The 26,716-nt window shown below is 46.0% G+C and overlaps 1 protein-coding gene and 1 pseudogene across 4 annotated transcripts in view; one reads left to right on the forward strand and one right to left on the reverse strand.

The window, feature by feature from the left end:
* The window catches only part of LOC146175419 (uncharacterized), a 50,520-nt gene extending 37,790 nt beyond the window's left edge, over nt 1-12,730 (forward strand). For all 4 annotated transcript variants that reach the window (XM_084581756.1, XM_084581757.1, XM_084581755.1 and 1 more), the window contains 2 exons: nt 8,001-8,080; nt 12,475-12,730. In XM_084581756.1, coding sequence (XP_084437882.1) covers nt 8,001-8,080; nt 12,475-12,564 — 170 coding nt within the window. In that variant the 3' untranslated portion in view covers nt 12,565-12,730. The remainder of the gene's footprint in view (nt 1-8,000; nt 8,081-12,474) is intronic.
* LOC146175420 (uncharacterized) lies at nt 1,659-5,310 on the reverse strand (annotated as a pseudogene).
* Nucleotides 12,731-26,716: the final 13,986 nt, after the last annotated feature.

Raw genomic sequence — 26,716 nt, forward strand, 5'->3', positions numbered from 1 at the left:
CAGCATCTCCTCCCCTCAATTACAAGTTCAAGCAGTCTGGTGGTACTACACGGCGGCCGCTACGGGTAAGCAGAACACCGTCACCAGGACGTAAAGAAGGTCCCTCTGTAACATGCGGCAGATCAGGTGCTGCTGCCTCTTGAGTTGGGCGGTGAGGCTGGAGAAGTGCGGGATCAGCTGCCCTCAGCACAAAGGAAACAAGGTGTTGACGATTCCACTGCAGAATCGTTCCTCGCTCCGTTTCGACAACGAAGGACCTTGGACGTTGTGCCTTGCTCAGAACTGTAGCACGCACCTGGTCGGATCGAACCCAGACCTGTTCACCGGACTGAAGTGATGGCAGGTCCCTAACGCGATGATGTCGGTTGAAGTCCTTTGCAGTCTTTTTCTTGTAAGGGTCATCTCTGAGGGCTACCTCCTTCCTTCGGGCAAGTGTGGATGAAGCTTTTCATCCGGCTTTGGGACTCAAGTTCTCAGTTGCCTTCCCATTAGGAGCTGAGCCAGGCTGAAGCCACTCACACCTGGTGTACTCCATAGCTGAGAAGGGCCAAGTGAGGATCTTCTGCCTTACGGAAGATGTCTTTCACAGTCCGGATCATTCGCTCTGCCTCTCCGTTAGGTTAGACTGTGGGTAGTGGGGGCTACTGGCAATGTGGTCAAAACCATAAGATGCAGCAAATGCGGCAAATTCATGTGAAGAAACGGGCAGACCGTTGTCTGGCTTAATCTGTTGTGGTATCCCATGACGGGCAAACAGGCTTTTGAGCACCTCAGTGACCACTGCAGCTGTTGTACTTTTCAGTGTCGCCACCTCTAGGAACCGGGAGTAGTAGTCCACGACCATCAGAAAGGTTTGAGAGTTGTGGTGAAAGAAGTACATGCATAGAACTTCCCAGGGACGACCAGGGAGGTTTGTATGAAGGAGTGGTTCTGGTGAATTCACTCGAGTAAGGGCGCACCTTTCACAGCTGGTCACGAAGGAGGTTATCTCCGCTGTTATGCCAGGCCACCCCATAGATTCACGAGCGAGGGCCTTGATGCGGCTGATGCCCTGATGTCCTTCATGCAGAAGCGTCAAGACTGCTGGCCTCATTGCTGAGGGGATCAGGAGGCGAGTTCCTTTGAGAAGAAGGCCATCACAAACAGAAAGTTCATCCTTCACTGATTCATACTTTGGCACGAGAAGGGGTATCTTTGACTTCTTTGGCCAGCCGTGCTGGCAGAAAGAGATGAGCGTGGTGCATTCTCCATCACAACTTTGGGAATTCCTGATATCCTGCATGCTCACAGGAAGCACAGCTGGAGCAGAAGCCACGACTTTGGTAGCAAAAAGTTCCACAGTGTCTACTGGGCACACTTTGGGAGGGATGCTAGACAATGCATCTGCTGTAGCCAACAATCTTCTAGGTACGTACGTTATCTGAAACTGGTAAGGCATTGTCTTAAGCCTGAGTCTTTGCTCTGCACCCTCGGAGGAAGCACGTCAAGTTTCATTTTGCCAAACAATGACACGAGAGCAAGGTGATCAGTTTCTACGGTGAAGCTGATGCCTCTGGTGAACTCGTCAAACTTCTGGATGGCCCACGCTGAAGCCAAGGCCTCTTTTTCTGCTTGACTGTACCTTTGTTCTGTGGTTGTCATTGCCCTTGAGGCAAAGGCTACTGGCCTCCGTTCACCAGTCGGTTGTGCTTGTGGCAGGACTGCTCCGAGTCCAAAAGAGATGGCGTAGGCAGAGACTGTTGCGGCATACGATGGGTGGTACTTGGCCAAGCAGTGTTTGCACGTAAGATCCTTGAATTTTTGTAATGCAGCTTCCTGTTCATGCTGCTAAGTCCAACTAGCATTCATATTGAGAAAGGTGCATATCGAAGCAGTGATTTCCAAAATATGAGGCAAGAACTTGGCAAGATGATTTACCATCCCAAGTAAACGTCTGACACCTACAACGTCTGTGGGAGGTGGCATTGCATACACTGCATCGATCTTGCCTGGGTCTGGCTTGATGCCTTGTGCTGAGAAGACGACGCCTAGGAAGGAGACTTCGGAGACCCCAAAGCAAAACTTGTCTTTGTTCAAGGTGACGCCTGCAGTTGCAAGACGAGTCAACACTTGCTAAAGTCTTTGCATCGTGTTCCTGCTTGGTGCGTCCAAAAACAAGAATATCATCAATCATGTTGACAACACCCTCCTGACCTTCAAGGATCCTGGCCATTTGCTTTTGAAAATACTCTGGGCAGGAGTGATGCCGAAGGGCAGTCGGCAAAAACAGTAGCGACCCGAAAGGTGTGATGAAAGTTGTCAATTTTTGCGAGTCCACTGACAGCTTGATTTGGTGGAAGCCTGCAGTTGCATCCACCTTCGAAAAAACAGCTGCGTCACCCATGAGCCCAAGAACTTGTTCAACGGTAGGCAAAATGTGTCTTTCCCTGAGAACCACTTTATTTAGTCGAGTCAGATCAACACACAGACGATACTTTCCATTCCTTTTTGGCACTACCACCAGTCCGGCGCACCACGAAGATGGTTTATCAATACGGCGAATGACGTCGTTGCTTTCAATTTTTCAAGTTCTTGCCGAACAACTCCACACTGCGGGATTGGTATCCATCGAGGTGCACTAAGTGAAAACGGCACAACATCTTGTTTCAAGCGAATGGTCTCCTCATCTCTGAGCGTACCCAGGAAACAGAACAGTTCAGCATGAAGCGTTGGCTCAGGAGTGTTGACAGTGCCCAAAAATTTTACAACTTCAAGTGCTTGGGTGGCTGGTAGACCCAGTAAAGGTACTGAAAGTGACTCAGTGACGTAAAGGCAATGGGAGCTAGTCTTCCCTTGCCAAAATAGATGTGCCAATTACAAACCTCGTACACGCAGAGGCTGGCCACTGGGCCCTGTCAAAATAGCATCTACCTTAACGAGCTCAGCTGGGACTCCAGGGAAGTCACTTGGGACTGCGGAAGCCTCAGCCCCTGAGTCTACTTTGAACTGAGCTGTATAGTTGTTGATTGTGACATACACATACTTGGCTTTAGCTGGACTCGAGAGCGTGCAATTGGATAGCATTGAGTTTGACCTGCCTCGACTTCCTGGCGCGGCAAACTTCAGTAATATGACCTTCCTTACCGCAGCAGTTGCAGATAGAGCTCCTTGCCAGGCACTGTGAGCATGCATGATATGCACGGCCGCAGAAGAAATAAGCCAGAAGTTCACGATAGCATTTCGACTTTGCATCCGTTCTGGCGTCGACCGGCCGTCGCAAAAACTTTTGAGTCGCAGCATCAAAGTTGACCACGCCTTGTGAGGTAGCCTGTGCAAGTGAGTGTTCCTTGTCCGCATCCTGGGAATGACGAGCTTGCGTCGAAGCTTCTTTGAGAGTTAGCTTCGGGGAGCAGCAAAGCTTTTCGGAGAGACGCGTGTCAAGCAATCCAATGACAAACCTGTCGCGGTAGTTGCAACGTTTGACTAACTTGAATAGTTCGACGTAAAATGCATTGACACTCTCACCAGGTTGTTGAACGCGCTTGTGAAAACAAGACGACTCGTAGAGTTCATTACAGGGATGCACAAAGTGCTCGGAGAAGCGTTTGACAACTGCGTCGTAGGAGGCTAACGCGGCAGCATCGAGTAAGAAAGTGTCTAGCAGCGTGCGAGCTTCCAAACCCATACTGTACTGAAGCTTACGTACCTGCACGTCTTGCGGAGCGTTCCGTAGTCCGGAGACAGCGGCATAGTCCTTGAAGACCAACTTGTCAGGTTGCAGAAGTCGAACGCGTCTGGCGGTTGCAGAGTGAGGCGTAGCCACTGGGCCTGCTAGGCGCTTTCGTTCGGGAGCGGGAGCATCTTTTTGCCGTTGACGGTCGTAGAGAGCTGCTTCAAGATGAGTATTTCATGCTGCTGTGACTTCTGACACCATGTTGTGCGGGCGTTCCCGTGCTGTCGTGCCAGGAGGCAACCCCCAGCCACGAAGGCCAGGAGAGAGAGCCAAGCAACCGTGCCGCTCCAGAACCAAACACAAAACTGCTTTATTCAAATCACCCCCGGCTGGACTTTAGCTTAGAGGGTGCCACTGGTAAGGTAATAGGTGGCGACCCCGACAGCCAGTTGTGTTTGACTGCGCTGGACATCTACATGATGACATCATCTTGGACACCGTCAAGTGTTCGCAATACCAATGACCAATGGATTTCCGAATAATAGGGCTGTCTTTCACCTTAAGAATTGCAGCACACGTATCCTGTAGGAGAGTGCTTTAGTTGGAAAGCAGGATTGGGGGACCATGAGGGGCGCAGTAGCAGGACCGGGGAATGAGGAAAGGCTCAGTTTATTTTTGTTTGTTCTGTCTTTTCCTTTTCAATTGAGACATTTTTAGTTTCTACAATTTCTTGCTTCATACACTCAAAGTCGCGACTAGTATATATGTCCCATCGAACTACACTACTTTGCTCCTAGTTAATGTGTTCCTGGATAGCACAAACGTCCCGTCTACTTCGTTCGAAAGTTAAGCAAAGTCTAATCCTATTATACATTTAGGGATCAACCGTGCCTGTGCTAACATACTTGCGAGCGGAACCAGGGGCCACGTAACATGAACTCAGCTGCCATAATGAATTGTTCACAATGCCTTGGTGCAAGGGGGTGAAGCATAAAAAGAAATAAAGGTCAATGTGCTAACATGTGAGAGGTTCATTACTGAGGAGATGCAACAGTAAACACAGTGGCCTGTTTGCAGTGCCTTGAAAAAAAAAGTCGATGCATCTGAAAACTACAACTACATGCTTAAATATGAGTGGGCCGAATCTGGGGAACGGAGTGTGAAGAGTGAAAGCTTATTGATATTCAGACATCACGACAGCTTTAATATACAATGCTGTAATGTAAGGGGGCTAAGCATCTAGAAACGATGCTGCAGAGGTCCTGGCCCGCCATTAAGGAGTTGTAGCACAGCATAATCCACTACCGTTGCCTGCTACTGTGCACCACCATTCAACATGTGGCGTCAACTGGCATCCTCAAGGTGGTCTATGTGTGTGCGCAGTTGTAGAGACACAGTTGAACACACTGTAGCGGCTTGCAGTGGCAGGTCTCATTGCCATAACCCCACTTTATCATCAGTGGAACAGATTTGTTGCAAAATCTCTTCCATGCTAATGACAGTGCAGATTGAATTCTGCAAATGTTACAAAGGGAGTTGTTTGTTCCTTATGTCAAGACTGCTAATAGATGTTTTCATGGAGTGGAAGGCTGATTGCGTGTCTGTTTACCTCACTTAGCAGTTGCATCTTTTAAAATGAGGCAGTTTGGGTCATGCATTTTCCCGAATCATATACGTTCTTTTTCTTTTTTTTTTTTTTTCTCATTTAAAAAAAGTGAATGTTCTAATGAGGGCTTACTTTTTTTTTAGTTAATTTACTTTTTTTTTTAAATCTTAACATAATATTTTCCCAGTGTGAGTGCATGGCATTTAAAGTAGACATCTGGTCTCTCGGGCTCAGCTCTGCATATATATAAAAGTTGCATTTTGGTAAGAATAATGTGCCTTTGTTCAAAGGGTTATGCTCACAGGTGCAGTGATGGTGTTGTCCTTTGGAGACTCCTGGCATTTCCCCAGTTACTATCATGTCAAGAATTCAGTGATGTCAGGTGTTGCGATTCAGCTTTTGCACTAAGTCTAGAAGATGTAAAAGGTGTTTCCTCATTAGTAGTATCTGCTTGGTGTTTTCCCTTTCCTGGCTTTTAAATTAAGGGCAATCACATGGGCTGCTCATGCGCAGACACCTTATGCCTGTTTGGGGACTTAACCGTTCTTCCTGATACTTGTATGGCTGTAAATGCAGCATCGAAAGTTTGAAAGAGAGAAGAGCCTAAAACTAATATCGCTGAGCAAGGAGAAATTGCACGCACTGTTAAAAACGACGGCGCAACTTCTCTGTCTAGCCATTAGGAGCTACACTGCATGACTGCAATACAAAAATTTCAACCAGTTGTTTCTGTACATACAATGCGTGAAAAGCATGTGCAAGGAGCATGTGCAAGTAATTTTGGTATGCTGTATAAAAGTGTGGTCATAGGGATCTCAAGCTGGAGTTTGCTTTGCTACGGCAGCGCTTGGTTTCTGATGGAGCTGAGAAAAGCGGCAAAACCTACGCGCAGCCGCGGCCGCGCAGTGCACGGCCGTCTGTGAAGCCTGCACAGCCCGCCCATGCGGGAGTGCGTGCCAGACAGGGCCCCACTGCACACAGAGCAGAAGAAGGAGAATGGGGAGGAGAAGGAACAGTCGCGTAGAGATGCGCGCAAAGCCGGCACTCTTTGCCAGTGGGGGTTCTCATTTTTGCTTTGTTCGGTTCCCCAGCTGACAAGGAGGCTGGTTGTAAATGTGTTTTTTATCTGTGCTTTCGAAATCGAGAAATTATAATTAACTGATAGACCATTGTCACTGCGCGCTGCTTCAGGTCCTTAAAAATTATCACCGAGAACATTTTTTTCAAAGAGCGCGTGTTGGCAGGCTCTAAGACAAGAAAAAAAAAAAAAACATGAACGGGGATTCGCTACTTGAAGGCGAGAAGCAAGCGACAGGTATTGAGGGACCCAAGGCTGCCCCTCTTGTGTTAGTAAGGTGAGGAAGAGTAAAGAATAATGTGGAAGTCCCGATGTCTCTGTCCATCCTGTTCAGAGAATGAAGGGTGCAGCCTTCTCTTGGAGAATCATTGATAAGCATGTACACAGCAGCGAGTGCTCCGGGCGCTGGTTAGGGAGCTTCCCTTTGTGACTGCTCACTTGAAAGGGGCCCATTCAACTCTTTGGGGACAGACGTTTTAGTCAACCCCCCTGACAAAGTCAATGAAACTAAATGTTGCCACCAATAATGACCCATTCGCTTCAGCACGGTGACGACTACACAGGTTGCTACCGGTGCCGTGGTGCCTGTTTTCGGTGCTTTTGGATGTTACCCTTTGCTTCATGCCGACAGCGGCCAGGGGAAGTTCGCTGATGTGGCTCTGCCATCCGAAATCAACGACCTATCTACCTTTAACGATCACTGGTTCTTAACGACCTTGTCATTCACCAAAAGCCGAGGCATTCCATTCCTGCAGCAGTTTTCTCTCTTTCCACAAGACGAACAGCGAGAAAATGCCTGACAACTTTTCATGCAGACGGGGTCATCTCTGCATGGAAACCTTTGTCTTCTTAATTGTACAGCTACTCTGTCTCTTCGAGCAAGTGTGCAGTTTTGAGCTCCTGAAGCAGAATCTTGTATGAGGATAGAACGATTGACATATCTATTGTTTGAGGCTGACTCGGTTCCGCGATGACCACTGCGGCACTGCCAGGGACAAAAAACGGTACGAGATACTTTAACAAAAGGCTGATGACCATCCCATTACCGTTTACCACACAAGTTGTACAGAAAAGCACGGCGTAATTTAATGATTGTAGTCCTTTTTTGCCCCTTTCTTGGAGCGCGACGGTGGCCAGAATGCGGCAGGAGGAGAGCAACAACCGCGCACGCGCACGTAAACACGCACTCGAATGCAGCGTGGAGCAGACGACAGCATGCATTTAAATGCAACACGGAGCAGACGATGCGGCTGCACTGCATGGAGGTTTTGCCACGGTCTCCATAGAAGGCGCTGGCGCACAGAGCGGCGCAGCGTCCCCTGGCCCAGGTTTGAGTTCTTGTCTTCTTCTTCTGCTTCCGTTTTTTCATTCTGAACAGGTGTGCATTATCCCCGCTGTGGTGGTGCAGGGGTTAGGGCACTCGATTTCCGTGTCTATGAATGCGGGACCAAGTCCTGACTGCACGTTTTTTGAGAGAGGCAAAAAGCCAGGTACCCTTGGGCTGTGTGGTGTTAGTGTGTGGTAGAGAACCCCAGGTGGTCGAAATTGCCTGGAGTCCTCCGCTATGGCGTCTTTCATAGCCTGAGTTGCTACATTAAACCCCATAAACCAAACCAAACCAGTAAGTGTGCATTGTGTTTCTTCTGTGTTCCGTCTGTTGGCAGGTTATCCCAACGAGAAGGCAGCCCACGTGGCACTCTCAACGGCACGCGAATGGCTTGAAGCGGACGAGAATGCTCACAAGGTACTCATCTAATTTTTCCCACGCAGAACTGAATTGGAGAAAGCAGTTATCATTGGCCAAAGGGAAAAAAAAAGTCCCATTGTAATATGAAGGGTGCTCAGTAAGTGATGTCCCATATTCTGAGTTTGCATCATTTACAAAAGTATCGTTCTCGCCCTCATCTGACTGATGGAAGAACCAGAAGTGGTGGCAACCGAACTGATGTCTGGTTTCGATGTTTCCACGAGTTGAATGACTCGAAATGAGGCGAAAACGACACTTCTGAAAACAACGCAAAGTCGGAATGTGGACCCTGGGCTGTTACTTCCTTGTAATACAGCAAAGTTCTTGAGAACCGTCTGACCCAGCAAAGAATTCAGATTGTTAGTTTTTTCTCGGGAGATCATTACTTTCCTGTTTATTCGCCCCCTGTCGTGATGCAGAAGGCAGGAAAATTAAATTCTTGACAATAAAATGATCGCACAAGTGCAAAGGCGAGGACCCAAAGTCCGTTAGCCAGTGTTTTGACAAGGCTACTTGTTTTTGTCTGAACCCCGATGAACACAATTCGTCTTGTAACTCTAGATTGCATTAGTTTCTGCCTACCTTCGTAAATAATTAGGGCTTCTGTTAACGACAGCAGTATGCTTCATTGTTGAGTCTTTGTCAGACATGAGACACTTCTTACCCTTGAGAAGTTTCTACATTTCAGCACTAAGGGATAGGAGCAGAATGGCAGCCCCTTCTTCTAGTGGAGATGAACTGCTTGGGGGGGCCATTTTCAAATGCCAGTTTGCTTGAGGGCGCGCCATCCCATACTTCACTTTATCAATGCAAGGCCTGTTGTTTCCATTCTGTAATTGAAGCATTGTAGGCTTATGTGCAAAAACTTATTGGACATCTCTCATACTAAACAGGGAAAACAAGTATGGGTCAAAATCACACCACTTTGCTAGCATGCATGTAATGTTCAGGCATGTGTGTACACTTCTGCCTTTGTTGAAAAGCAGTTTCTCATTTTACAGTACTATATACTGTCTGTTGTAGTTGAACCCGGATATATCGAACTCGAAGGGGATCGCGAAATAGTTCTATATATCGATAATTCGATATACAGAAATCGACTTGTGGCGGCACTTACTAGGCGAAAAAACGATACCGTATTTGTCGCGTAATCAACCCACTCGCATAATGAACCCACCCTCCACTTTTGCACCCGAGAATTTTGAAAAAAAAAAAAAAGCGTTAAGGCCAGCTCGCTCACATGCAAGCGATTGAGCGATCTCAGCGAAGAGCGGCAGCGACAGAGCGAAAAATTTCAAATTTGTTGGAACTGCGTCCCTCTCGCCGCTCGAGCCACCACGGCAGCTCAAAACAAGGTTTCTGTGTCGCCGCGGCAGAAATCGCGAGCGTTTTCGCTTGCATGTCGATGGCGCGCGTCACTCCGTTTCGGTCGCCTCATCCACAACTCATTTCTTAGCAGCGTGCCAAGATGCTGCGCAGCGATAACGTCACGCTGTGTTTATCTTTTGGTAGCTCCTGCCGTGGCGGGGAGCGAACTTAGCAGAGTGCCCGTGATGGCTTGATTGCACAAGCCTGGTTCGATTTATCACGCCGCGCTTGGGGCGGGCGTCATGATCGCAGCAGCTGACCGCGTGCTTTCATTAATTCATACATGCAAGGATAAACGCCTCCCGCAAAAAAAAAAAAAAAAAAAAAAAAGCCCTGCCGCTTCTTAACGTTTGCAGCCGCCATATCTTACGCTACACCGCTCGTACATCACAACGATGTAAATGGATGACTCTCGCAAAAAAAAAGAGAGAGAGAGAGAGATCTGCCGCTTCTTAACGTCCGCAGGCGCCATAGCCACGTCAGCCGCCGCACGCAGAGGGTTCGCAACACACGCTGGAGAAAACGTAGGTGGTGTTGGCTGAGCTGGCTTGGCGCATGTGTAGCGCGTGCTGAAGGAGAGAGAGCTCGGCAAAAGAATGGGCACACCCATGCATATGGCCTGCAAACGTCATGTGCTGGCGCGCGGGAAACGATAACTGCAGATGTGCGCGCCTTTGGGGAATGGGCGCGGCGCTGCCCAGACCAGCCGTCGCCGAACTGTCCCCTCTCATTCCTTCCGCGCGTGGCTTGAAAACGTCACGTGGCAAACGGCCAAGGGTGATGCGATCGTCTTTGGGGAAGGCACACTTTCCAGTGCGTGGTGCGGAGTTCGATATATCGAACGATCGGTGAAATTGAGTTCGATATATGACGCGGCTTTCCTATACTTTGTCAGGCCTTCGGCCCTCGGCCGCGGCAACGTAATCACTTAAACAGTGCAACAACTGCAGTCGCGGCAGCACATGCGCTTGAGAGGAAATCCGCGCATTGGAAGCGGGATAGTGGTCTCCAGATAAGAAAGCCGCGGGACAGGGGGGGAAGGCTTTTGCTTCGTCCGGCGTGGACAGCGTTTGGCGAGACGTACGTGGACGGAGTGTTTTTTCATCGTTGCTGCGTTTTGACGCTGTTTCTGGACGTTCGGTGTGAGTGCCTGATTATGGTGTTGTTCCTTTCAACTTTTCTTTGTGGTGAAGATTGTTAACTGCACACTTCCGCGGTCTTCCTTGTGTCTGTTTGTCGCTAAAGCAGCGACTTGGTTATTCTTTTTATGATTGTCCAAAGTAAAAGTGGTTCACCCAGTTTGGTTTGTGGTAGTTCATTGTACGGATTGCGCCTCGCGGACCCTTCCCCTTTCCGGGGCAAAGACAGTGGCCAACTTTTACATGGGATTTTCAAGGGGATATTCCGTGAGTTTGATATAACCAAAATTCGATATAACCGGGTTCAACTGGAATTTGTTGGTGCACTGTGTCCACTCCATAACAGACGTTGTACAGTCAACCAAATTTATGTTTAGTTTCGTCTTGCCATGTAGTTCAACATCACTGGAAAAAGAAAGCCCATTCTGATTTAGGCTGTGCATAAGTTCTATAGAGTCAACATTTTACCAAGAATGCCAAAAGGACGTCAGCAACTTGGCAACCTTTAAGCCCTGTGCTGAATGCAATGAAGTGGTTGGTTTGATAAGATGCTGCATGATTGATTGCTAGCTGCACTAAGAGAGGCACTGTGTGAAGTCATGTTATGAAAGTGTCATTTTCAAGGAAAATTGTGCCGAACACACTTCAATTGAGTCCTCGCAAAAGGAAAGATTTTAAGGACAGTTACGATACTGCCTAATGCGAAATTTGGATTCAGCTATTTAAGCGGTTTTGCAATATATTATTGCAAAGAATTCGGGAGGTGCTTGTATGTATGTGCATGCCTACGTACAAAGCACTCTTTGTGTCATGGCTCTCTTTCACTCAGTTATGCCGGAAACGGCACCAGTGGCGACGCAGCTCAACCACCAAACAGGGGCGTAAGAGCTGCGCTCTAAAACATTCAGAAGCCTGCTCCAGAGCACAGTCAACTACCATGGTAGAAACCCAAACACACTGTCATTGTTGTGCTTGAAAAAAAAAAAACAAAAAAGCAAATCGAGGTTAGCAGTAGCACCACTTCTAGGCTCACCATTAAACACTAACTGCGCACATGTATTTGGGACTTTGTGAAGGCAATACCAGTCAGGATTGCCTTGTGTGACAAGTCTTTTTTTGAATGTCTCTAGGAACAAGTTATGTAGGCAGGCTGTTGTGGTCTCAGATTTGCCTGTGAAGTTAATTACGTGATGTACATGGCACTTGATTATGTGTAACCACACGTAATTCGATTTTTGCCTACACAAGAAGGTCCGATTCCAACTCTGTTATGACTGTCTTGGCGAGTTTGTAATGTCAGCGCACATCTGGCAGGCCAGCATTGAAGCTAAGATGATGATTGTACATCAGTGTTGACACATACCATTGCTTCTTGTCTTGCTCCATCACTGTAACTTAGTGGTTAACGGCTAGTGAGCCAGGTGCAAACCTGACTGCAGTGTCTGCGTTTCAATGGAGGCGAAATGCCAGCATACAAATGCCACTGCAACACACTGTTGCAATATTATGTCGCAGTGTGTTGAAAGAGCAGTGTGGAGCATGCATACATTGCAACATAATGTCAGTGCACATTAAAGAGCCCCATGTAAATGGCTATCATTACCTAGAGCCCTCTGGTACTGCATCTCATAGCTTGAGTCGTGGGGCATTAAAGCCCATAAGCCATGAACTTCTTGATATCTGATAAGCGTGCTTTTTTTGTGTGAAAATAAGAACTTTCTGGCATCTCACTGAGTCTGAGTCTGAGAATTGGCATACCTTTCCTTCTTTGGTGCTAAATTGGGAATTTGTATACTACCAGACTGCAAACTTCACTTTGATTTAACCATTGGTGGAAGCCTTCAATTAATGTTAATTTGCTCGTTTATCTTTTTTCTATCGCAGGTGGACAGAATTATCTTCTGCCTGTTTTTGGCCGTGGACGTCAGGTTGTACGAAAAGCTTCTTCCAGAGTACTTTCCCCTGCAAGGGTAGAAAAGACTGTTCACTAATATCACCAGCTGTTATACAGTTTCCCTTAGACTCATTTTCTTGCATTTGCTCAGTGTATTTGATAATTTTTCTCACTATGAAAACTTGAAAACAAGTATGAAAACTTTGGTTCAATAAAGAATTCATTTCAGGCCATATGGACTCCAAATCCACTTTGCCATGTATTGGTGTAAATTAGATGGAGTAAGCAATTTGCACATGAAAAAACTGCCACCTTTAATTTGAATGTCTTTCTAGCTAAAAAAAAATGTTTTGATCAGTGGAACATTTTTCGGCTAAGTATGTCAGTAGAGGTCTTTTTCCCCTTTCTTCTTCTGATTTTAATTGGCGTTGGGCGTGAAGGATGACAACGAAGGCGTCGAGCAGTGAAAAACTTTATAAATCAGAATAAATCAGAATAGCATGTTTAGAGTGAATAGAGACAAAATTTTACACTGTGAATTACATGGAGCCGCCTGAGCTCTCTCTGTCATAAGCTCAGGATGAGAACCCTTAGATTCTCAACTGCATCTCTCCTTAATCCCTCGGCTCGTCGCTGATCAGGCCGACACTCTCATGGGCAGGCCTTCTCCTGACACAGCAGCAGTAGCCTGTAGCCGCTGAGGTAGGTGGGCCCACCACTCCCAGCAAATCCCACATGACCCGCTAATGCGCAAACCAAGAAAAACACTAAACTGCATGCAATGCTGGTATCATGTAACCAGACAAAATATAAAGAAAGAAAAGGTAACAGTAAAATTTGTGTCTTTGCCAGTACATATGAGCTGGCAAAACATAGGGCAAGAAAAGCAGAACTAAATCGCATACGCGCACACACTTCATGCGATCCTGCACCACACAACTACTGAAAGCACAAACGAACTCGGACGACAGTGTTTACTGTCTGCATCTCATTGTGGTACGTTGGGGCCGAAGTGCTCATGTAAAAAGAGAGTGGACCTCTTCCCTCCATTTCTCACGAGCGGCATGGCCCGACAGAAACTGAAATGCTTTAACAAGAGCGAAAGCATCTCCACGCCACCACATATACCCATCAGCTCAGGCCATCAGCTCAGGAGATTTAGATCTTCCCTGCTCAGTGCATTGCTAATGGCATAGACCGACGAAACCATAAGATACGATCTACCCCACCCGGGCCTTTTGTATTCGACCCTTCTTCCGCGGGCCCTTTCCATTTCGGACAAGTTTGTTGTTTATTTTATTTTGCTTGCCTTTTTCACTGAACTTGCTTCCTTGACTAGTAAATAAACATTAGTAAGTCAGAAACGGCTGTCTTGTGTACTTCTCCGTTCCTCTCCTGCTGCGTGCGGCTTGAAACAGTCGACGTCTCTCTTCGGCGACTCTTCATCGCCCGTGTGAATGTGTGAGTTTGGGAGCGGGGGAGAGTTTGCCCAGCCTGTGACGTCGTACACCTCCTTTCCACATCCATCCTCGTCGAAATACCCCATGTGAATCCCGCTTAATGCCCGACCCGTGTTTCTGGCCCTGCTTGCGCGAGCCAGAGGTGCCGTTTCTAATGCGATGTCTTCGTGGGATTTGTATCCTCGATCTGTAATGTACGTTTTCGGCGAACCAGGGGTGGGGTAGGTGCAGGCACGAAACCGTTCTCGCAAAGTCTCTGTTTAACCTAGGAGCATGCATTCTGACAGGACCGAGTTCACGTTCCGATATATTTCCCGCATCGTAGATATGCCCAGCCCCTTGGCGAAAGGTCTGAACATTGCGACCGCGACGACACGTGATTGGCAGGCCCACGGGAACACATATTTCGCCCAATACTTGCCAATCTCAGGCTTGACTCTACTTATGTCCTACAGCTAATCATAATTTATCATACATGGAGGTACTGAGATGGGAGCAAATAAATATGCTTCATTGACTTGATGGGCTACAGGCCTTTTAGGGATGAAATTGCACAACTATGAAAGTGTCACAGCAGACACCAAACAGACTGGTGTTCAGTCCACAGAGGGCTCAGGCTTTGCAAAATGCATAATTTTGTATGTCATACTGCTGAAATGTTTTTAAAGATGGTGTTTGTAGACGCCGAACTGCATGCAAAGCAATACCTTTTGCTGTTATGGCGCACACTTCTTATTTTGTTGCAGATGTAGAGTCAGTAAATTAATATTTTAGTGTCACCGGAGTGGCATAGTGGTTACGGCGCTTGACTACCGTTCCCAAGGATGCGGGATTTAATCCTGGTCCCAGCGGCTGCTTTTCGATGGAGGCGAAGAGCCAGGCAACAGAGTGCTGTGCGATGTCAGTGCACATTAAAGAACCCCAGGTTGTCGAAATTTCTGGTGTCCTCCACTACAGCGTCTCTCATAACCTGAGTTGATGGTTTGTCGACCATCTAACAATCATAGAGCACCCTTTCGTGTGAAGTATGGTGGCAACATGCTATAACAGTGACTCTTGTCACATTTTTATTCGGTACGGGATGTGTGTATAATGGCTTCACCTCATATAGACCAGATTTTTTTATCCTCGCACACAGGCTTCTAGCGTGCTCCTGCTCTCGACACCGTACACCATCCAGGCGTGCGTGGCCCGGGAACAATGGGTCGCGCAGGCATATTGCGTAGAATACATGTGTAAGCGTTTTTCAATTCTTTCATTAACGCATTCTGCCATCTATGCATGTAAGTGTGTGCTGTGCACCGCTACACACGTTTCCCTGTTCTAGATAGCACTACTACAATTTTTAGCGCACTATTCCCCAATTAACGCAACATCTGACGGTAGTCCACCGTGCAAGCTGTGAATTGGAAACCACCGTTCATACCTAGAAATGGCCTGTTGATTTTTTTTCTGTGGCTGCCCTTCACTTGTGATAAATGCTTCGATGTTTCTTTTTTACTTTTTGATTCTATGCATGAGGATATAGATTTCTTATCTTACTCTATGGCGTGAGAGGTAACCATATCAGTGAGCTTTGCAATGAAGGTTCCTTATGCAAAAGGCGTGTTTTCGATCAACCACATTCGTCTTTTGCTTTCTTTGACCTTTCCTTTAGGGAATATAAGTACGACGACCAGCAATTCACGCTATTTTTTTCGTATTTCTGAGAAAAGTCAGCATGGAAAAGGCCTGATCATAGTATCTTTCTGGTGCTAGTACCTGCCTGAGACACAACAAATAAACATGATTTCATTATGTGCTATGATGCTGGCTCAGACGGCTATGCAGCCTTTCATGCACTGCAGCAATAGCTTTGAAAGAAAATATTCTAGTCTTCTGGCTGCAGAAGTTACAAGAGCTAGGTACTGTGGTAATATTTGTTCGAGGCTTAATACAAATAGTGAAACTGTGTTGTGCCCCACAGCGGTGACTCAGTGGTTAGGGCTCTTGACTGCTGAACCCGAAGACGTGGTTTCGGTCGTGTCAGCGACAGCCGTGCTTCGATGAAGGCAAAGTGGAAGGTGCGCCTGTAGTGTGTGATGTCAGCGCACGTGACGAACCTCAGCTGGTCTAAATTTTCAGAGCACTCCGCTACAGTATACCTCACAGCAGATACCACTTTTTGACGCTAAACTCCAGATATGAAAACTAGTGCTCCAGCTACTATTTTTTGTTCCTTTTTTTTTCTGTTTGGAATGTACGACAATGATTTAAAAAGACGTATCGTGCGTGACATGCAGGCTGAACAGATTGATAGGTTCTATAGATTTTCAAGGCAGAAAAAGAAATTACCCTAATATGGTGATGTTGATAAATAAAACACAAAATATTTCCTACTGTTAGCTTGGCAACTGAGATGAGCACACAGCGAGAATTTGTTAATATTACCCTCGCAGGCAGCAATACAGCATAATTGTTGAGATTCACTATAGCTGGCAAGGAGGACAAAGTGCGCGTTGAAAGTGAAATTATATGTGAGCTATACACAAGAGCAACGCCCTTACAAAGAGTTTTCTCTTACGGTACCGAAATGACAGCATTAGCATGGTGATGTGCTGAGTACCAAGACATTTAATATGAACGTTAAACTAAATTTCATAAACGACATGCCAATTTTAACTCTTAAGGCAACACAAGTAAACATGCTCCAACACAACGTATTGTAAAAATATCTTCAAACATATTTTACAGCACCCAAAGGCTAGCTAATCATGTCTACCGTGCCGGTTCTACCGCGGAGATACCGCAGCCCTGCAGTCCCGAAGGAAACGGGCACGCGGCAGCATGCCAGTTGGCAGAAAATGACCACGCATGAAAACGGCTAAACTGCAAACAGAAAATGAATGTTCATCAGTTCTGCATTTTAAAAAAATATCCTGGGATGTGGCTGCTAAGGATAATATTGTTACGAAGAAAAAGATCTGAAGTGGCACGAGAGGAGCCCTCGCGCTAGGTCAGCCATCAAATCATTCTTCACCCTATCGTCATTTTGTGCTGTCTTCTCGCTTGTCACCACGTAACAATATCATGATGGTGAATGAATGAATGACAGGAAATTTGGTGTAAACATACTGTAGGGGTTCTCAAACTGTACTCCGTGGAAGCTTATGGTGTCTTGAAGCAGTTTTGAAATATGAGCCAAGGTTTAAAAGGTCTCCTGGGACAAACAGTGGGGCAAGAGGAAATGATGGCATGACCCACAGGGCCCTCATGCCATTCCACAGCGAGAGTGGGAGCGCGCCAGCAAGTAAAGCCTCTTTTCGACACCTGGCATAACAGATTCTCAGCCTTGCAGGAAAAATTTATTGCTTCTGCTCTGCCATTAATCTATCCCGAAGGTGTTCATGTCATGCTCCCTTCCCGCACGTCTCCTGCTGACTGGGCAACCATGCGCCAGAGGCTATGCAGTGGTGTATCATCCCCTGTCGTAGAGGGGCTGCATGAAGTGTTGCCAAGGGCTTCGATAATGCACGTCAGCCAGCACGTAATGCAAGCAATTTTATCAGCCATTCTGGACTGTTTGTTTACTGTTTTTCACTTCAAAGCAAGAGAGTGAGGGTGCCAGCTCAAGAATTACATGCAAATATGAATGAACACTCGCATCAGCGTGCCCTACACGAGATGGGGGAAGCGCCACCGCATGTGAGCAGGAGAGCGCTAGGAGATGTGTGTCTCTTTCCGATGCCTAAGAAGAGGAACAATGAAGGCTGGACACTGGGTGCACCAAGAGAAAGTCGCAACTTTTCTCTTATTTAAATTGTGGCTAGTATTGAAAATCAGTCGATATTGCCGACCATAAACCCTGACTGCGCATTGGTGGGTCAAATTCTAAAGTTAAAGCTCAGCTACTTTGGTCATCTGATGAGAAGAGAGGAGTCGCTGGAAAAAGATTTGATGTTGGGAAAGGTTGAGGGTCACCGGAGAAGGGATAGGCAGCGAACACGATGGTTAGATGGCATCCTCGAGGCGCTGCAGATGAAGTTATGTGATGTTGGGAAGATAGTGAGAGACCGGAAAGCGTGGCGTGATATAGTCCATAGGGTCACGAAGAGTCAGACACGACTGAACTGAATTGAGTTTTGAAAAACTGTGTTCGAGGACTAACAAGGCAATCTGCCTCCTTTTTTTAAAGCCAGCACACGTCCTGAGCATGGCTGTGGCTGTAGCATCCTCCTCACTTTCACTTTATAAATTGACAGTGCACATATAATCCCAGGTAGCACATATGATCGACCCAATATTGGTAGTGTGTTGGCCCTACGCAGGACCGGTGAACTGCTGACCTCCAATATTGGGCCCATGGTTCATGCTGTCTGCACTAGGCTGTACTTTGTATTCTTAGAAATTCTTTGAACAGGGCGTAGGGCTTACACTGATTATACACTTAGCCACTATGCTTAGCTTTAGCAAGTGAGGGCACTCCTCTTCCAAGGACGCTCATTTGATCTTGGCTCTGGTAGCTGCATGGTAGAGAACACTAAGTGGCCAAAATTACTGGAGCCATCCCTCCATAGCCGTTGTCGCTACCGTAGCTGTTAAATGTGAGCATATTTTTTAAGGGCCGTGCTTTTTTGCGTGCATGTTAGGCAAGGACCCATAGTGTACTGAAATACCATGTTACAATGTTGAAGTTTGTACAGAGCATTCTCTGTGATTCTGTGTTTTTACTATATTGTATAGGCAACAGTGTTTTGTTTAATGAACATGGTGGTTGTGTGTTCGTAATGGTGCAATACCTTTTCGTATTTACTAAACCTCACATTTACTTGAGTATGTCTGATGGTTTGCTAACAGATGGACATTGTAAACACTCCTCACATTAGAACCGTTGAGGGAGCAAATATTTAGTCGGCCATTAGTGAATAAAATATAACTTGAGAAATGTGTCTGCAGCTTCAAGCATGTGTAAAAAGACAGAAATGAACTTCACCGGTCCTTATTTATTTATTTATTTTATTTATTAGATACTGCAGACCTTGCTCAGGTCCAAGCAGGGTGGTAAAATACAACAGAAAGCTACAGCTACAGCTTATGCTGTAGCTTATGCTACAGAAAGCAGGTGATCGGCGGCTTCTGTAGTTTCTTGGTGTATCAGGGTGGATGCCAAGACAAGATGGATGAACCCGAAAGCAGGATAAAGTTGTGTGGTGAGTTGAGGTCAGGAAACATTCAGAGGTAAGGCCCTGTTTTGCCTGATTGATGGTGATGATCAAAGAAATACTGTTCAATTGTTTCAGTCGTTCCAGTCCCAGCACACTATTGAGGAATCTGCATCTCTGCTCAGTTCAGTCAGCATCCGCTATTGTGGCTGTGTTGGAGTTTCATTTGCTGGCTGCTGCTCATATAGTTCGTGTTTAATTACAGGTTAAGCAGATTAACCTTAAAATGTTGCCTCAAATAAGGACTTTACCAAGGGCTGTTTGGGAAGTCAGTCGGTGTCATCGTTACTTACTCCCAGTGCAAGGACCTTTGCACAGTATAAGCAAGCATGGCATCTGCTACATTTGGATCTGCTGTAACCATAGCCATGGGTTCTGAAATCGCACCCTGCATGCGCATTTCTCTCCGGCCATGCCAGTCGGCCGGAGAGAGCGTAAGTTGGACAATGGGCATGCCAGCGTTTTTCGCCGCACCGTGGCATTTGCCACCTATGCATCAAGTATTGCACCGCAGCTTGGCACAAACGATAATACTCAAATTTCCTCGGCTTGCACTCAAATCGTAGTTTAGCTGCTAGCTGTAAAATGCCATAGAAACGATGGTAGCCAACAATTTTGCGATCGTTAACATAATAATATGTGGCCCACGTGTGCAAAATTAGGCAGTGACTGCCCGAAGCTCAGCCTGCTCTGGCGCTCTTTGCTGAGGTTCCGCGTCTTTTTTTTTTTTTCGTCAGTGTGTATATACGTTAACTCACTAAACACATCTTTTACGAATGTGGCAACTTATACGAACATCCATCACATGAATGCAATTGCATAAATGGTTCTGTTACTGGCCACAAGATTATTGCTGACTTGGATGCATGTAATAATAGCTGTCTTTCTCTTACTGTTTCAAAGCAGCCTTGGAAGATTGTAAGCACACAAGTCTGATACAGGTGAAGGGCAATCGTGGCATGTTCAGGCACTTCTGCCGTCACATGAGTATATGCGAGGTTTTCAGAAGTGATCCCATTAATAAATGGATCAGCGTATATGCTCGAAAGTGAAGAAAAGCTACTACCTCGTTTGTAAAGTTGTTTGCATATGCTACAGACTGAATGCAGCATTTTTGTGTGTGTATGTTTTTTTACTTTTCTACCTCTACATGCAGAGGGCCAAGCCAAGCAAGTGGGTTCATGTGAATTACACTAGAATAATGGCACCAGGTGGTGAAGTATTTCTGGGATATTGCCTTGAGCCATGCTTGCCGCACACCTTCGTGAACAGGGAATTCATGAAAACTGAACCCCAATTCTTTACGTCCTTGGACGTCCACAACGGCACACTACAGTTTGTCATTGCTGGAGAAAAAAAAAAGGAGCACACCTCACATAAATGATGAAGACCTAAAACGCTGTTTGATTGGGAACATGCTGGATGTTGTATTGCAGTTCAGCAGTGACAAAAAAAGGAACAGTTTGTTTTTGCCGGCTTAACGCACGCCACTTACAAGCAAGAGCAGAAGTCTTGGGCTTAAAAAATGGGAAGAAAACAAACGTCACAATTCACTAAACTGCAACAAGATGTTGCTACTAAGGAGCATGCATGCCTTTGATCACTCAAGTGAATGCTCGTGAATTTGACAGCATGCAAAGACTACCACCTACACGAGATTGTTTTGACGAGTAACCATTCGAAAAGCAAAGACTATGTACATGAGCACGATGCGTAAGTTGTTAGTAGAATGGAGCGCACTATGTGAGCGTGACAAGAATGTCAACACTTTTGCTCAGCTAGTAAACACATCTAAACGGTGAAACATTTCGAACGTGCCTTGCGGTCAGTCCTTGCTCTAGAACCAGCTAAAATTGAAAGGCTGCACGATAGGCTTGGAATAAACTTTTCCTAAATACACACGTGCAAAAACGAGAGAACCACCTGCAGAGATAAGCTGTAAACAGGCTGGACAATTCATAGGTGTGCACTGCTGCCTAGTGAGGCCCGGAAGAATCGACAAACTTAACAAAATTTGGCTGAAACACGCCGATTGGCACGACCAAAAAGAATCGCGCATGCGGGGTGATCTCGAAGGCCATGCCATAGATTAGGTGACTTAAGTGTTTCCACATGCCACTAGCGAGGAAGGTTGCAATGCTTTTGACTGTCGTGTGCTCAAGTGATGGATGGCAAAGAAGGTACAAGAGCTGAGAAGACTCAGTCTGAGTTTTGTTGCACGTAGCCTGTAACCTGTAAAAGAATGTTTGATGTTGCATGCAAACAAACGTTGGTGCGAACTGAAATAGGAATATATATTGTTACGTGGTGGCATGACAAGCAATCGACACAACAGGAACAGAACAACTTGATGACATGATGATGAAATATGCTTTAATGGCCAGCGGGCCTAGCACGAGCAGTCCGTCCCGTGCCACTGCTCGCTTCGTCGTCTTTGTAGCAATATGTATATACTGTTTTGCTGCTTTGGACACTTCTTTGACAAGCTGGGGGCTTCATCTCCTTTACTCTTTCCTTCTTTCTTATTCCAGCAATTAAGTTCAGTTCAGTCGTTCAGTCATGTCCGACTCTTCGTGACCCTATGGACCATGTCACGCCACGCTTTCCGGTCTCTCACTATCTTCCTAACATCACATAACTTCATCTGCAGTGCCTCGAGGATGCCATCTAACCATCGCGTTCGCAGCAATTAAGCTCACTCTAGATTTCAGCACTTTTCTTAGGTGCTTAACTTCTGAGTACGCAGCAAGCTCAGTTCTTACCAAAGCTTCACTGAACTCTAGATGTCTGGAAGTTGCCTTGTGTACCAAATGCCTTGACCTTTTTTACTGAGCGTGTAAAAACGCATGCAAGTCCACACATTGTCGAATATGTTGTCTTTGAAGTTTTTTTGCAATGTGTGCAGAGGAAATCTCATGTCAGTTGTGGCAGGATTTGAAGTGTGCCAGGAAGGGGATGTTGAGTTGTTGACAACAAATAAAATTCCGAGAGCACTGCAGAATCTGCAGTGGAGAAATGCGGAATCCTGAGCGTTGCTGCTGCTACATTGCATGCCCCTCGTCGAACACAACCAGCATTCCGTTGAACACATCAAAGTTCACCGGCGTTATATAATTGGTGTACAGGAAAAGAAAGGTGCAGTATCTGTCACTCGCGGAATCCCGCTACTATCATCCTCACGGTAGACAAGGAGAATTATGATGTGCATTTTACGATCTGGGGCGTGGCCTAGTTGGTTAAAGCGTTTTGCTGGGGATCCGAGGGAAAGAGGTTTGTTTCCCAGTGGAGGCAGGATAATTATTTTTCTAATAACATCATCAGGATGATGGACAAGTGAAATCTCACAATATTCCATTGAATCTCGCAAAGAAGTGGGACACTCCTCGCAGACACTCACTGCTAATGCAAGGACACGCCAGTGAGCCATGAGCCATTAAAGGCTTTCACTTTAAAAATGTAAATGAGTTAATTCAATTGCATGTTTCAGAATGTTTGTTTCATCACGGCAATGTTACTGGTGCTAACTTTCCGTTGGCAGCAAGTGTTGGTGCCAAGTCAAAGTAAATGGTGCTTGATGTAACTGTTGTTTAATATATATTTGTGCAATATGCTCCCTATCACTTTTATTGAGTCAGTTTAGTGTGTATGTTTAGAGCACCTGAGTAGATCATAACCACAGTGAAAAGAAAAGCATTTCCTTGCTAGAACTGAACAAGCCCTGTATGTAGTCCTTCCTTGCATAGGCTCTGGAAGGGTGCTATATGCATCACAACACTGCAAGTTCTTGCTGCTGTATACATAGCATGAAAGTGGCAAGATTTTTTTTAACTGCCACTATCTCTTGAAGCAGTCTGCAGCATGGAGCACGTGATGACCTTGTAGGTGAAAGTTGTACAGAGAGGGAGGAGGAATGACACCCTGTCTCTTCTTTCTCTGTCTTTGTAAAGTTTGCACCTACAAGGTCATCATGAACAAAATTGAAGTTACCTAACTTCCTGTTCTCTATTGGAGCACCTTTTTACTTCGTGGTTACTTCTGGCGGTAACCTGTCCCATTAGCAGATAATGTCCCCTTGTTCCTCTAGTTGCTCCTATATGACTCTTTGCTAAGCATCCTATTTTCAGGCGTTATTTGACCCTGTTAGCATGGCTAGGAATCAGTGCCTTGAGGACGAAGCAGCATTTCCCTCCTGGCATTTGTCTCACTCTGTTATCTAGTCTTCTCAGCTCCATTCCATCCTTTCTGTCAATGTATACTAATCAGCCCGTATTAGGCCTCTTCCTTATTCTTTGTTTTTTACTCAGTCATTGGGTGGTTCATTTGTTTCCACCCTTTGTGTCTGTCACTACATGCCCGGTTTAGTGCCTGCATTTCAAAAAAGGAAAGGCATGTGTATGCCGCAGTAGCTCTGAGTAATGGCCAATTGTCCAAATGCCAAGAAAAAAGCACCCGGGTGTGTGCGAGTTGTACTTTTTTCTGGCATCTGAAGTTGTTGCGCTTGTTGTGTATCTTGCACATGCATCTTGCAAACACAGCTAGCATGATCTTGCACATTGTGTAAGCACCTACACCACTTATAAGCATGCCAGTGAAGAACAAATATGTTTACATTAATTCGAAATATTACCCAGAGATTTCCACAAAAATGGAAGAGTTTGGGTTGTGAAGTGGAAAATTTCTATCAATCTGAATTCTCAATATGCATGGTTCGAGGCTGCACAGTATAATTGCTAGGTGTGTTGGCTTCAAAAAATATTGCCGCGAACTAATGCAGTGCTTGTTCATGCTTGAAGCTGCTAACACATGAACTTATTCTGCAAGAATTGAGATTGTGTGCTAGCTGCGCTGAAAAATATTTTGCCCTTCAGTATGTATGGCTCCCCTGAACTTGAGCCTAGTCGGTTCAGTATGAACTCCATAAAGTTAGTTGAATTCAGTAAAAGGTCTGGGCTATTGAAGGTGCTGCAGCCCTCATAGCTGTGCTGCTACAGTTCTTGCAGCTTTCGCTCTTTGATGTCTCAAACCTCCTTGGCTGTCTGACAAGGACTGTTGGGGCAGAATATGCTTGTTCAAATGTGTGAATTAAATCATACTTTTTTCAGCATGTCACATTCTTCGAAACCAGTTGGTCTTAGAGGTGCAATATGTTGCTGCTTATTGAATCGTTTTTGTTTTATATTGCTTTTTTTTTCTGTATCCTTAAAACAAATGCAGTGAGTTGTCATTTTTAGGTTCATAGGCTATCCTTTGTCATCATAATATGTGTACTTATGCCAGTGCCAAAGGATGATCATAATATGTGTACTTATGCCAGTGCTGCCCCGCCGGGGTGGTGCAGTGGTAAGACGCCCGACTACTGTGCCGGAGTTCCCGGGATCGAATCCCGGCCTCGGCGGCTGCGTTTCGATGAGGCGAAACGACGTGGCGTCCGTGTGCTGTGCGATGTCAGCGCACGTTAAAGATCCCCAGGTGGTCGAAATTACTCCGCAGCCCTCCACTACGGCTCCTCTTTCTCTCTTTCCACTTTCATTCCCACCTTCCTCCCTTCCCTTACGGCGCGGTTCGGGTGTCCACAGAGCAAGTGTGACAGTTACTGCGCCTTTCCCTTCCTGTGAACCAATTTATTATTAATTTATGCCAGTGCCCACTAGACTTTTTGGTCATTTTCGTTTGGCTGTAAAATGCACTAACACAGTCGTCGATCAAAAAAACACTGCAGTTGCTAATAATTCTTGTGATGCTGTACGGTGTTACTGGCGTAAAAATTTGCAGCACGCAAGAGAAGAACAGTGCACACTTGTGCCTGGCCAACACATTATGTTGCAGAATTTGAATCCCAGTATCACCAAAAGCCAACTAGTTTTTGTTGCCTATTAATTTGTTCCCTGGGCAGGTAGTCGGCTTTGTACAGGTTGTAGTGCATCTAAGAGGTACAGCATGGACATGCCACACTGATTAAAAATGTTTTGATGTGCATGTTTTTCGAATGAGGATGCAGTTCAGATAACTAAATTTCGCACTAATTTGAGATTATTCAGTTTGTTAGATTTCCTAAGTTAAAATAAGGCTGTGGCTAAAGGTACGTCCGACGGACCCGGTGCGATTTTCTTCGGGATCCGTCCGACGGATCCGGGAAATATTTTTCAGAGGTACGGCGGACGGACCCGATCGGTAGGGTTCTTCCGACGGACCCAACGCATTTTTCTCCGATATGGGCCTTGGGATCCGTCGGGAAAGCCGGACGGATCCGAGATCCCCAGATGTGGTTGTAGGTTGTAGCACGGTTGTAGCAACCAACGTTTTTAGATGTAGCAACAACATGGCAGCCATATGTAGCCAAATCGAAGTTGGTATGAGGTGTACGTGCGAGGGGCAAGAAGTATGTACTGCATACTGAATGCGTGAAATGTGAAATTACAAAGAATAGTACAGTGGCAAGAATATTGCCTAGAATGGGTGATATACTACGTGATGGCATGATGATAGGTTTACGTGAGTTGGACCGCGGCAGGGTGGCAAGCACGAGCGCAAGCGCATGTAATCGCGGTGTTGACAGCCAGCCCGCGGCCCGCACGCCCGCTCATTTGGTCCTAGTTATTATGTGGATTAACGTCTACGACGGTCGTTATGTGATTATGTAGTTTTGATTCTTCAAAGTTTCCTCACTTCCATCTGTGATGAGATGCGTCACGTAACGCATCGCTTTCTGCTCGCATTGAGGTTTGGTGCTGCAAGTTCTACGTAGTACAAGCGGCGCTGAAAAAGCTGGGCACCGCCGGCGTGTCTCTAGCCTAAGCATCGCGTCATTCGTGTTTGTTGTACAACTGGAGGTGTGGTTTGTGCTTACCGTGAGATGCTGTGATTACGGATTACGTCCTACTAGAGTGCTGTGTGAGACTACGAAGAGTGCTGTGATGAGTGCGCCGATGTCCGGACGGACATCAGTGTGTCCGTTTATGATCGGCGATGTTGCGCGTGCATGTCAGTGTTTATTAGGTGCAGTGGTAATTTATTTACACGCGCTGTGCAACAATCAGACGAAAATAAGTCATCGACAATTTGTTAGCCTGTACTACAGAGCTCAAAACTCGGAAAATGGGAATGCACATGATGCAGTTTTCGCATGTTGGAGTGGACCGAAAAATAAGTGCCCAGCCCACACCGCCGGGATGCGCATTACTACAGGTGAAATGATTCAGGTTTCTGTAAAATAGCTGCCTGGCACAGCACCTTTCTAAATGTTCAAGCTTTGTACTATTGTTGAAGGCCACTTTATAATTAATAAAGGAACGAATATGCTTTATGTGTTAATGACTAGTGCTTTTTCAACATATTATGTTCATTTTTTTTTTTTCGTTTTTCCTTAGTTTCCTTTGTTTTTCTTGCTAGACAAACACAAATAGTACACTTTTAAACTTGTCAGTCCAAAGCTGAACATGAATATCTGCCATGCATGTGACAGCTTCAATGCTAGAAAGGTTGACATGTATAGCATGTACGTACACGCTGCGACATCTTAGTGGCACGTTAGGCTACTTGCCCCAAGGTCGTGATGTTTAATACCAGTGATG

Source organism: Amblyomma maculatum, chromosome 10 (genome assembly GCF_055883805.1).
Source record: "Amblyomma maculatum isolate TAMU_Amacu chromosome 10, ASM5588380v1, whole genome shotgun sequence".
NCBI classification, from domain to species: Eukaryota; Metazoa; Arthropoda; class Arachnida; order Ixodida; family Ixodidae; genus Amblyomma; species Amblyomma maculatum.